We start from the raw sequence: 12,356 nt of genomic DNA, 5'->3' as shown, positions 1-12,356 counted from the left end.
GACCACATCAAGCAGGAAAGTGAGAAGGCGAACTATACAGGTATGGTCATGTTAGACTTGCAGAAAGCCTTTGACACTGGACCATGATATTCTCCTGATGAAACTGAAATGCATGGGTCTAAATGATGTAGCAGTGAATTAGTATAGGTATTTTCTGACCAACAGAACACAAGCGTGTCATGTTGGTGATGTTCTGTCAGAGGCCAAAGAAATATCCTGTGGAGTACTGCAGGGATACATTTTAGGGCCTCCCTTATTTCCTATATACATCAATGATATGCCAGATACAGTAAAGTGCAAACTCCTGCTTTATGCTGATGACTCAGCCCTACTGGTATCAGGGAAGGATACAGTTTACATAGAGGAGACCTTGAGTAAGGAATTTCATCATTGGTTGACTGACAACAAATTGTCGCTACATTTGGGAAAAACTGAGTAGATTTTGTTTGGAACAAAACGTAGATTGCTTAGGGCTGACAAGATAAAGGAAAACTGTGCAGGCAAGGAGATTGAATCTAAAACAAGTAACTTATCTTGGTGTATGCTTAGATCAGTTCCTTTCTGGAGACCTGATTGCTGCTAAAATTATTTCTAAAATGGCGAACAAATTGAAATGTTTATATCGTAACACTAGATATTTTAACATCAAAGTAAAAAAAAACTCCTTGTCTCAACCTTGATATAGTGTCATTTTAATTATGCCTGCTCTTCTTGGTATAGTGGGCTATCAAAACATCTGAAAAAGAGAATGCAGGCCATGCAAACTAATGTTATCAGGTATACAGTGCATTCGTAAAGTATTCAGACGCCTTGACTTTTTCCACATTTTGTTAAGTTACAGCCTTATTCTAAAATGGAGTAAATTACATTGCTATGAGACTCAAAATTGAGCTCAGGTGCATCCTGTTTCCATTGATCATCCTTGAGATGTTTCTACAACTTGATTGGAGTCCACCTGTGGTCAATTCAATTGATTGGACATGATTTGGAAAGGCACACACCTGTCTATATAAGGTCCCACAGTTGACAGTGCATGTCAGAGCAAAAACCAAGCCATGAGGTCAAATGAATTGTCCGTTGAGCTCCGAGACAGGATTGTGTCGAGGCACAGATCTGGGGAAGGGTACCAAACAATGTCTGCAGCATTGAAGGTCCCCAAGAACACAGAGGCCTCCATCATTCTTAAATGGAAGAAGTTTGGAACCAACAAGACGCCTGGCCAAACTGAGCAATTGGGGGAGAAGGGCCTTGTTCAGGGAGGTGACCATGAACCCAATGGTCACTCTGACAGAGCTCCAGAGTTCCTCTGTGGAGATGGGAGAACCTTCCAGAAGGACAACCATCTCTGCAGCACTCCACCAATCAGGCCTTTATGGTAGAGTGGCCAGACGGAAGCCACTCCTCAGTAAAAGGCACATGACAGCCCGCTTGGAGTTTGCCAAAAGGCACCTAAAGACTCTCAGACCATAAGAAACTAGATTTTCTGGTCTGATGAAACCAAGATTGAACTCTTTGGCCTGAATGCCAAGAGTCACGTCTGGAGGAAACCTGGCACCATCCCTACGGGGAAGCATGAGTACAGGACATCACAAGGCTTCTTCTGACTGTTCTAGCTGTCGTAGTCCATGTGGTGTCAAACGACATCAGGAGGGCTAGCTCGGAACATCTGAAAATGTATTTTGAAGAACTGATTTTAGCATTAAAAGACTCCAAAATACAGCCAATCAATTCAGGTCCAGTACATTCGTTTTGCCGCGGGTGTGAAAGATTCAGCAGGCTACTGGCATTACACATCTGGCTAAAAGATTACTGTAGCTCTGTTGGAATCACTTTTATAGATAACTTTGACACCTTCTGGTTGAGAGAATGCCAAGCGTGTGCAAAGCTGTCATCAAGGCAAAGGGTGGCTATTTGAAGAATCTCAAATATAAAATATATTTTGATTCGTTTAACACTTTTTTTGGTTACTACATGTTATTTCATAGTTGTGATGTCTTCACTATTATTCTACAATGTAGAAAATAGTAAAAATAAAGAAAAACCCTTGAATGAGTAGGTGTTCCTAGGGGCGTTGGCAGACACAATGTAAGTAACTTAATTATGTCCCCCTAATTGGCCTGAAAACCTCTGTAGGATCAACAGCTATTGTATGCTAGTAGGAAGACCACTGTGTGCCGCTCACCCTGCACTATCAGCTACAATATAAATAACATGAGCTAGTCTACTTCTGATAAGCTTCCCAGTAAAGCATTAAAAACAATCAAGCAACCCAGAAAAGTGCTAAAAATAGCCCATATTAACATATGCAGCCTGAGAAACAAGGTTCATGAAGTCAATAACTTGCCTGTAACAGATGACATTCATATTCTGACTATCTCTGAAACTCACTTAGAAAATACCTTTGATACAGTGGTAGCGATACATGGTTATAACATCTACCGAAAAGACAGAAATGCCAACGGGGCGGTGTTGCGGTCTATATTCAGAACCACATTCCTGTAAAGCTTAGAGACGATCTCATGTTAAATACTGTTGAAGTAATATGGCTACAGGTTCATCTGCCTCACCTCAAGCCCATTCTTGTGGGAAGCTGCTATAGACCACCAAGTGCTAACAGTCAGTATCTGGATAATATGTGTGAAATGCTTGATAATGTATGTGATATCAACAGAGAAGTATATTTTCTGGGTGATTTAAATATTGACTGGCTCTCATCAAGCTGCCCACTCAAGAAAAAACGTCAATTGTAACCAGTGCCTACAACCTGGTTCAGGTTATCAGTCAACCTACCAGGGTAGTTAAAACAGCACAGGAATGAAATCTTCAACATGTATTGATCACATCTTTACTAATGCTTGCTTTAAAGCAGTATCCAAATCCATAGGATGTAGTGATCACAATATAGTAGCCATATCTAGGGAAACCAAAGTTCCAAAGGCTGGGCCTAATATAGTGTATAAGAGCTCATACAATAAGTTTAGTAGTGATTCATATGTTGATGATGTAAATAATATTTGCTGGTCTGTGGTGTGTAATGAGGAGCAACCAGATGCTGCACTTGACACATTTATGAAATTGCTTATTCCAGTTACTAATAAGCCCATTAAGAAAATGACTGTAAAAACGGTTAAATCCCCTTGGCTTGATGAGGAATTGGATAAATGTAATGGTTGAGATGGATGAGGTAAAAGGTATGGAAAATAAGTCTGGCAGCCAAACTGATTGGCAAACGTACTGCAAATGTAAGAAATCATGTGACTAAACTAAATAAAAAAATTAAAATAAACAATGGTATGAAACAAAGATAAATTATATAACGAATGATAGTAATAAGCTTTGGAGCACCTTAAATTACATTTTGGGAAAAAAGGCAAACTCGGCTCCATCATTCATTGAATCAGATGGCTCATTCATCACAAAACTCACTGAAATTGCCAACTACTTTAATGACTTTTTCATTGGCAAGATAAGCAAACTTAGGTATGACATGCCAGCAACAAATGCTGACACTACACATTCAAGTATATCTGACCAAATTATGAAATACAAGGTTTGTACTTTTGAATTATGTAAAGTCAGTGTGGAAGAGGTGAAAAAAGTATTGTTGTCTATCAACAATGACAAGCCACCGGGGTCTGACAATCTGGATGGAAAATTACTGAGGATAATAGCGGACGATATTGCCTCTCCTATTTGCCACATCTTCAATTTAAGCTACTAGAAAGTGTGTGCCCTCAGGCCTTTAGGGAAGCAAAAGTCGTTCTGCTACCCAATAATACACTGCTCAAAAAAATAAAGGGAACACTTAAACAACACAATGTACAGTGGGGAAAAAAAGTATTTAGTCAGCCACCAATTGTGCAAGTTCTCCCACTTAAAAAGATGAGAGAGGCCTGTAATTTTCATCATAGGTACACGTCAACTATGACAGACAAATTGAGGAAAAAAAATCCAGAAAATCACATTGTAGGATTTTTAATGAATTTATTTGCAAATTATGGTGGAAAATAAGTATTTGGTCACCTACAAACAAGTAAGATTTCTGGCTCTCACAGACCTGTAACTTCTTCTTTAAGAGGCTCCTCTGTCCTCCACTCGTTACCTGTATTAATGGCACCTGTTTGAACTTGTTATCAGTATAAAAGACACCTGTCCACAACCTCAAACAGTCACACTCCAAACTCCACTATGGCCAAGACCAAAGAGCTGTCAAAGGACACCAGAAACAAAATTGTAGACCTGCACCAGGCTGGGAAGACTGAATCTGCAATAGGTAAGCAGGTTGGTTTGAAGAAATCAACTGTGGGAGCAGTTATTAGGAAATGGAAGACATACAAGACCACTGATAATCTCCCTCGATCTGGGGCTCCACGCAAGATCTCACCCCGTGGGGTCAAAATGATCACAAGAACGGTGAGCAAAAATCCCAGAACCACACGGGGGGACCTACTGAATGACCTGCAGAGAGCTGGGACCAAAGTAACAAAGCCTACCATCAGTAACACACTACGCCGCCAGGGACTCAAATCCTGCAGTGCCAGACGTGTCCCCCTGCTTAAGCCAGTACATGTCCAGGCCCGTCTGAAGTTTGCTAGAGTGCATTTGGATGATCCAGAAGAGGATTGGGAGAATGTCATATGGTCAGATGAAACCAAAATATAACTTTTTGGTAAAAACTCAACTCGTTGTGTTTGGAGGACAAAGAATGCTGAGTTGCATCCAAAGAACACCATACCTACTGTGAAGCATGGGGGTGGAAAAATCATGCTTTGGGGCTGTTTTTCTGCAAAGGGACCAGGACGACTGATCCGTGTAAAGGAAAGAATGAATGGGGCCATGTATCGTGAGATTTTGAGTGAAAACCTCCTTCCATCAGCAAGGGCATTGAAGATGAAACGTGGCTGGGTCTTTCAGCATGACAATGATCCCAAACATACCACCCGGGCAACGAAGGAGTGGCTTCGTAAGAAGCATTTCAAGGTCCTGGAGTGGCCTAGCCAGTCTCCAGATCTCAACCCCATAGAAAATCTTTGGAGGGAGTTGAAAGTCCGTGTTGCCCAGCGACAGCCCCAAAACATCACTGCTCTAGAGGAGATCTGCATAGAGGAATGGGCCAAAATACCAGCAACAGTGTGTGAAAACCTTGTGAAGACTTACAGAAAACGTTTGACCTGTGTCATTGCCAACAAAGGGTATATAACAAAGTATTGAGAAACTTTTGTTATTGACCAAATACTTATTTTCCACCATAATTTGCAAATAAATTCAAAAAAAATCCTACAATGTGATTTTCAGGATTTTCTTTCCTCATTTTGTCTGTCATAGTTGACGTGTACCTATGATGAAAATTACAGGCCTCTCTCATCTTTTTAAGTGGGAGAACTTGCACAATTGGTGGCTGACTAAATACTTGTTTTCCCCCACTGTACATTTCATGCAATTCTACTCAATTTGCCATGGGGCGGAGAGAAAAATGTGCAGTTTTACATCGAATTTCCTGCAATTCTACACATTTTGCCTACAGTGGATTTTGCCCTGACTTATGCCATGTTAATATGATATCTGATTGTGAAAACAAAATCAATGAGGGCCCCCCGGTCGGTAATTCGACCATGATTACTATAAGTTTAGATAGATGGCTAGACTAACTTACCAATCTAAAAAGAAATGTACGACATGGGCTAATTGAGGCACTGTCAGTGACTGACATAAAAAGAGAAACTGCTGATGCACAACCAAATTTTTAAATTGCACCTTGTGTATTCTTCTATTCTAACGCTCAACAGTAAGTTGAGACCCCGACTGAGTTCCCCATCCCTGCGCAAAGTGTGCCTAACAACAGGACTGAGATGTCAATTTGCTGATTATAGGTTTACACTATATATACAAAAGTATGTGGACACCCGATCAAAATATCTGAAGGAAGTTTGTTCTGAAGTGTCTGTCCTATATCTGAGAGATACAGTATGTTGATCACTTGTCCACTGTCTTTGGTGCAATGTTACTTTTATAAACAGTCTTTATAAACACCTGGTATATTCCAATACACTTTGGCATATCAAATGCTGTGGTTGTTTGACAATGGTATTTCCCTCCACACCCCAGGAATCCAAAAAGCACCTGGCTGGCCTGGGCTCCCTGGGACTGGGCAACCTCATCACAGAGATCACTGCTAGTGAGGAAGATGATCCTGACGAGGACAGAGACACAGGTGGCACAGACGCAGAGGGTAAGAGGAAGGGCATGGAGTAAGGCTGTGGGTGGGGTAGTTCCTAGCCCTACAGAGCTCACTGTCATGTACAGTGCCTTCAGAAAGTAATCATACCCCTTGACTTATTCCACATTCTGTTGTGTTACAGCCTGAATTCAAAAAGGATTACATTGATTTTTCTCTCTCTCACCATCTACACACAATACCCCATAATGTCAAAGTGAAATTTTAGAAATGTTAGCTAATTTATTGAAAATTAAATACATAAATATCTAATTTACATAAGTATTTACACCCCTGAGTCAATACTTTGTAGAACCAACTTTGGCAGCAATTACAACTGTGAGCCTTTCTGTGTAAGTCTCTCTTAAGCGCTTTCCACACCTGGATTGTGCAACATTTGCCCATTTATTATTTCCAGAATTCTTCAAGCTCTGTCATTGGTTGTTGATCATTGCTAGATAAACATTTTCAGATCTTGCCATAGATTTTTAAGTACTTTTAAGTCAAAACTGTACCTCGGCCACTCACTGTCTTCTTTGTAAGCAACTGCAGTGTAGATTTGGCCTTCTGTTTTAGGTTATTGTCCTGCTGAAAGGTGAATTAATCTCCCAGTGTCTGGTGGAAAGCAGACTGAACCAGGTTTTCCTCTAGGATTCCGTTCCATTTCTATTTTATCCAATCCTTAACGATAACAAGCATACCCATAACATGATGCAGCCACCACTATGCTTGGAAATATGGAGAGTGGTACTCAGTAATGTGTTGTGTTGGATTTGCCTCGAACATAACTTTTTGTCCTGAATACAGTGTTAATTGCTTTGCCACATTTTTTGCAGTATTACTTTAGTTCCTTGTTGTACAGGCTTCCTTCTTTTCACTCTGTCAATTAGGTTAGTATTATGGAGTAACTACAATGTTGTTGATCCATCCTTAGTTTTCTCCTATCACAGCCATTAAAATCTGTAACTGTTTTAAAGTCACCATTGGCCTCATGGTGAAATCCCTGAGTGGTTTCCATCCTCTCCGGCAACTGAGTTAGGAAGTACGCCTGTATCTTTGTAGTGACTGGGTGTATTGATACACCATCAAAAGTGTAATTAATAACTTCACCATGCCCAAATGGGATATTCAATGTCATTCAAAAATCATGTTAAACACTATTATTGCACACAGAGTGAGTCCATGCAACCTATTATATTACTTGTTAAGCACATTTCTTACTCCTGAACCTTAGGCTTGGCATAACAAAGGATTTGAATACTTATTGACTTTCATTTTTACACAACAAAATGTGGAAAAAGTCTAGGAGTCTGAATATTTTCTGAAGGCACTGTGTACAGGATTACAGGTAATAACAGTAAGTACAGTTATTTTAACAGTAACCTTCTGTCTTAGGGCATTACATTGGAGAAGCGTTCAAGTTAGGTACGCAGCAAATTACTATCTCTTTTAGCAGCATGTGTGCCGTGTTGGAAGGTATCCATAATCGGTAAACGGTTCTGATTGAAATGTCATCGCTTGCATCGCCAAGCAGGTCCAGGAAATAATAAAATCAAAGTGTTAGATGCTACCAACCTCCTTCCATAATCAAAACCAAACAAGGATGTCAATGCTTGTGCGCACATGCTCCATTCTACTTCCTGTCTGCGGCAGCATGGTGCCCATATTGCGAGGCTGATTAGCTAGGACAAGCAGCTGTGAAACACAGACAGGTGTGCCCGCAAAGTGAGAGCACAACATGGAATCCATGTTTGGTTTTGATTTGGAAGAGGGAGGTGGCGTCTAGAAATAGGATTTCATTATTTCTTGGGCACTGCTCGGCAATGCAAACGACAACCTCCTAATCAGAACCGTCTACCGATTACGGATCTACATGTGAAAAGTGTCGCCAAACGGGCTCAGGCACGGGGTGGCAAATAACTTGCAAGGTGGGTATATGTTGCAAGACCAGACCGGAGTTCCACTTAGGTCAAAACTGGGCTAGGGTAGTTCCGTGGCTGGGAACTGTCATGTAACTGGCTCAACATGAACAGTCAATATGCTCCTTAGTTGTGTTTGTAAGTTGTATGTCTGTAAATGCTGTGATAAATGAGTGACGGTTTCATGTCCTGTTTCTTATGCAGGCTGGGTGAAGAACGATGCAGATGCAGTTGATTATTCTGACATCAACGAGGTGGCTGAAGATGAGACTAAGAAGTATCGTCAGGCCATGGGCAGCCTGCAGCCTACCAGGAGGACAGGTGCAGTAATACCCATGCAACTATTCACATACACTGCATATACAAAACATTAAGAACACCTGCTCTTATGTATGTATATACTATACACAGACCTCTAGGAGTGCTTGTATCCTAGTTTACCAGAACAGATCAATTAAGCTTATTTCATTTCCACCCTCGTCATCAGAGACTTTGCACAGCCGGTAACTGGACACTCTCTCTCTCTCTCTGTCTCTCTGTCTCAGATGATGAGGATGACTATGATGCAGATTGTGAGGATATTGATGCCAAGCTTATGCCCCCTCCACCTCCTCCAAGTCTCCCCACGCCTGGTGGCAAGAAAGACGACTCCTCTCCCACGGCTGCAAGTGGTAAGGATCGGATAAGGAAGGGCCAAAGGGTGGCGGTCAACTGTAATTTATTTTGTCTTTGATCAATCCAGTGCCGGTGAAAAGATACTTTGTACTTCTCCTGTACAAGTATAATTCTTCATAATCTGTTAAAAAGTAAACATGGATATTGATGTATTTAATGTAAAAAATACAGGCTAGTAAGTTAACACTCATCAAAGGGGCTCTAACCCCAGTGTATGCTATTGTGTTTGTCCACAGTCGGGGATGAAGGAGACGGGATCATCTTGCCCTCCATCATCGCTCCTTCCTCTCTGGTAGACAAAGTGGACTTCAGCAGTTCCTCAGACTCTGAGTCGGAGACAGACCGGCCCTCTACAGGCCCTGGGTCTGGGGGTCCTCCAGCCTGCCTCAGCCTGCCCCTGGCTGGCATCATGCAGAAGGATGCTGCCAAAGCCCTGCCTGGCGTCACACAGCTCTTCCCAGAGTTCAGGCCTGGAAGGGTGAGCTGTCCTTTTTGGTAACACTATATAGTACACCACATAACAGAGAGTTGTGATTGGATGATTAATACCTTTCAAAATGAATACCTATCCACTCCTCTGAACCCCTCCAGGTGCTGCGGTTCCTTCGACTGTTTGGCCCTGGGAAGAACATGCCGTCGGTGTGGCGGAGCGCACGGAGGAAGAGGAAGAGGAAGCACCGCGACCCTCAGCCAGGGACACCCCCACCAGAGGGCGCTGAGCCCATGGAGCAGCAGGGACCAGAGAAGAAGTCTGGCTGGGATTATGAGTACGCCCCACCTCCACCCCCAGAACAGTGCCTGTCTGACGACGAGGTCAGTGTGCAACAACCATGGTCTTAGTCAAAGATGTGTAGAACTGTGAAAACTTGTTTGAAATCCCTGTGAAACTGTGTGGTTATTTACCGGTACAGTTTTTCACAGCTAATTTATGAGAGCTTACTAGGTTAAGTAATATGATTCAGTGTCAATATAATTATTTATGGGATCTTTCTCCTTAGAAAAGGAAATGGACAAAAGTGATTACTCTAAAAGATAATCTTCAATAATTAATTCCTGGTCCCTCTTTGCTCCCCCCAGATCACCATGATGGCCCCAATAGAGTCCAAGTTCTCCCAGACCTCTGGAGACGGGGACAAGGTGGCAGAGTCCAGGCCCAAGGTGGCAGAGTGGCGCTACGGTCCGGCCCAGCTCTGGTACGACATGATGGGGGTCCCTGACGATGGCAGTGGCTTCTACTACGGCTTCAAACTGAAGGAGAAGGAGGACGATGAGCAGGAGAAACGGGAGAGGCCAGAACCACCACCACCTTTACAACTTCCCAAAGAGGTTAGCAACCCATACCCATACCCATAGGATTAGATCATGGGGTTCCTTAAAGGAGCATTCAGCAGTTGAAACAATAACAAAGCGCCCTCCCACCACTGTTTTGGTAAAAAGCTGAGGGATGGGGCTGGAGAAATGTAACCACTCTTGATAGTTTTAACCATGTGAGGCTATACAGTGTTTGTTTACAAGCACATTACTCTGTTTACAAACATTGGAGTAAAACAATCGTATATGTTGGGTTCTGGTGGAGTACGACTGTTGAACTAAGCTAATGAGGCATTTAGAAGTTATATTCTTCAAGAATCAATTGGTGCATATCATTCATTTATAAGTCCAAATATGGATGTAGCAACTGCAGATTGCCCCTTTTAAGAATCAATCACCCATTTTCTATCTACAACTCTAAGTTAGAAGAGAGCAGATTTTGCTGCGAAGAGACAGAATCATTACATCATTTGTTTTGGTGCTTTCCATATGTAGCTTGTTTTTGGTCGCAGGTTCAGGAATGGCTGATGAATTGCAACAATTGCCTGGAGCTAACTCTACAAATAGCAGTGCTGGGTGATTTTAAAAAGTCATAGTCAATCGATCAATAATGTAATAATACTCTAAGCAAATATATTTATCTTTCATTTACAATCTGTAGAAACTATGAGAATAGTAAGGTTCAGAACTTTTGTGAAACATCACAGTACAGTTGAAAAGTATATGGCAAATAGTTATCAAAACTGGATGGTGTTCAGAGATGGAGTGGAGCTGAAGGATGGGACTAAAAATAACAATAACTAATGTAAAATATATAAACCAGGCCTGCTATTCATAGCAGACTTTGAAAAGGCATTTGAAGTACGACTGGGGTTTATATATAAATGCCTGGTGCATTTCAATTTTGGAGAATCTCTTATAAAATGGGTTAAAATCATGTATAGTAACCCTAGGTGTAAAATAGTAAATAATGGCTATTTCTCTGAACGTTTTAAACTGTCAAGAGGAGTGAAACAAGGTTGTCCACTCTCGGCATATCTATTTATTATGGCCATCGAAATATTAGCTATTAAAATCAGATCCAACAATAATATCAAGGGATTAGAAATCCAGGGTTTAAAAACAAAGGTGTCATTGTACACTGATGATTCATGTTTACTTTTAAATCCACAACTTACATTTTAAATTTTTACATTTTAGTCATTTAGCAGACGCTCTTATCCAGAGCGACTTACAGGAGCAATTAGGGTTAAGTGCCTTGCTTAAGGGCACATCGACAGATTTTTCACCTAGTCGGCTCGGGGATTAGAACCAGCAACCTTTCGGTTACTGGCACAACGCTCTTACCCACTAAGCTACCTCCCTCCACAGCCTCATAGAGGATCTAGATACATTTTCTAACCTCTCTGGATTACAACCAAATTATGATAAATGTACTATATTACATATTGGATCACTAAAAAATAAAATAAAATTACATGACCATGTAGTTTACCAATAAAATGGTCTGATGGTGATGTGGATATGCTCGGAATACATATCCCAAATAAAATAAATGATCTCACTCCAATACATTTTAATAGAAAGTTAGCAAAAATAGATAAGATCTTGCTAACATGGAAAGGTAAATACCTGTCAATTTGTGGAACAATCACCCTGATGAACTCTTTAGTATTATCCCAATTTACCTATTTGCTTATGGTCTTGCCTACGCCTAGCGAACAGTTTTTAAAATTATATGAGAAAAAAAGATTCAATTTTATTTGGAACGGCAAGCCAGACAAAATTAAACGGGCCTATTTATATAATATATACATTTATATATATTTATATAATATGAATTCGGAGGACAGAAATTATTAAATATTAAAGCATTAGACCTATCACTAAAAGCTTCAGTCATACAAATGTTATACTTAAATCCGAACTGGTTCTCTAGCAAATTAGTAAGATTGTCTCACCCTATGTTCAAGAATGGCCTTTTTCCCTTTATTCAGATTACAACCTCTCACTTTCAGTTATTTGAAAAGGAAATCATCTCCCAAATATCACTATTTCTAAAACAAGCCATAGAAAGCTGGTTGCAATTTCAATTTAATCCTCCAGAAACGACAGAACAAATAATGCAACAAATATTGTGGTTAAACTCAAATATACAAATTGATTAAAAAGCATTATTTTTTGAAAAAATGTTTACAAAAGGTATAATCTTCGTAAATGATATCATAGGTAGGAAA

At 40.7% G+C, this 12,356-nt stretch overlaps 1 protein-coding gene across 1 annotated transcript in view; it reads left to right on the top strand.

Moving 5' to 3' along the window:
- The window catches only part of LOC311142071 (transcription initiation factor TFIID subunit 1-like), a 51,321-nt gene that overhangs the window by 9,005 nt on the left and 29,960 nt on the right, over positions 1-12,356 (top strand). Inside the window, exons 3-8 of the mRNA XM_084177631.1 lie at positions 6,106-6,229; positions 8,338-8,454; positions 8,679-8,804; positions 9,045-9,286; positions 9,400-9,621; positions 9,886-10,134. Of these exons, the coding sequence (XP_084033757.1) occupies positions 6,106-6,229; positions 8,338-8,454; positions 8,679-8,804; positions 9,045-9,286; positions 9,400-9,621; positions 9,886-10,134 (1,080 nt within the window). The remainder of the gene's footprint in view (positions 1-6,105; positions 6,230-8,337; positions 8,455-8,678; positions 8,805-9,044; positions 9,287-9,399; positions 9,622-9,885; positions 10,135-12,356) is intronic.

This window comes from Coregonus lavaretus, assembly GCF_964263955.1.
Source record: "Coregonus lavaretus genome assembly, chromosome: 15".
Lineage (NCBI taxonomy): Eukaryota > Metazoa > Chordata > Actinopteri > Salmoniformes > Salmonidae > Coregonus > Coregonus lavaretus.
Note: the sequence above shows the minus strand (reverse complement) of the source record. Positions and strands in the feature narration are given on the sequence as shown.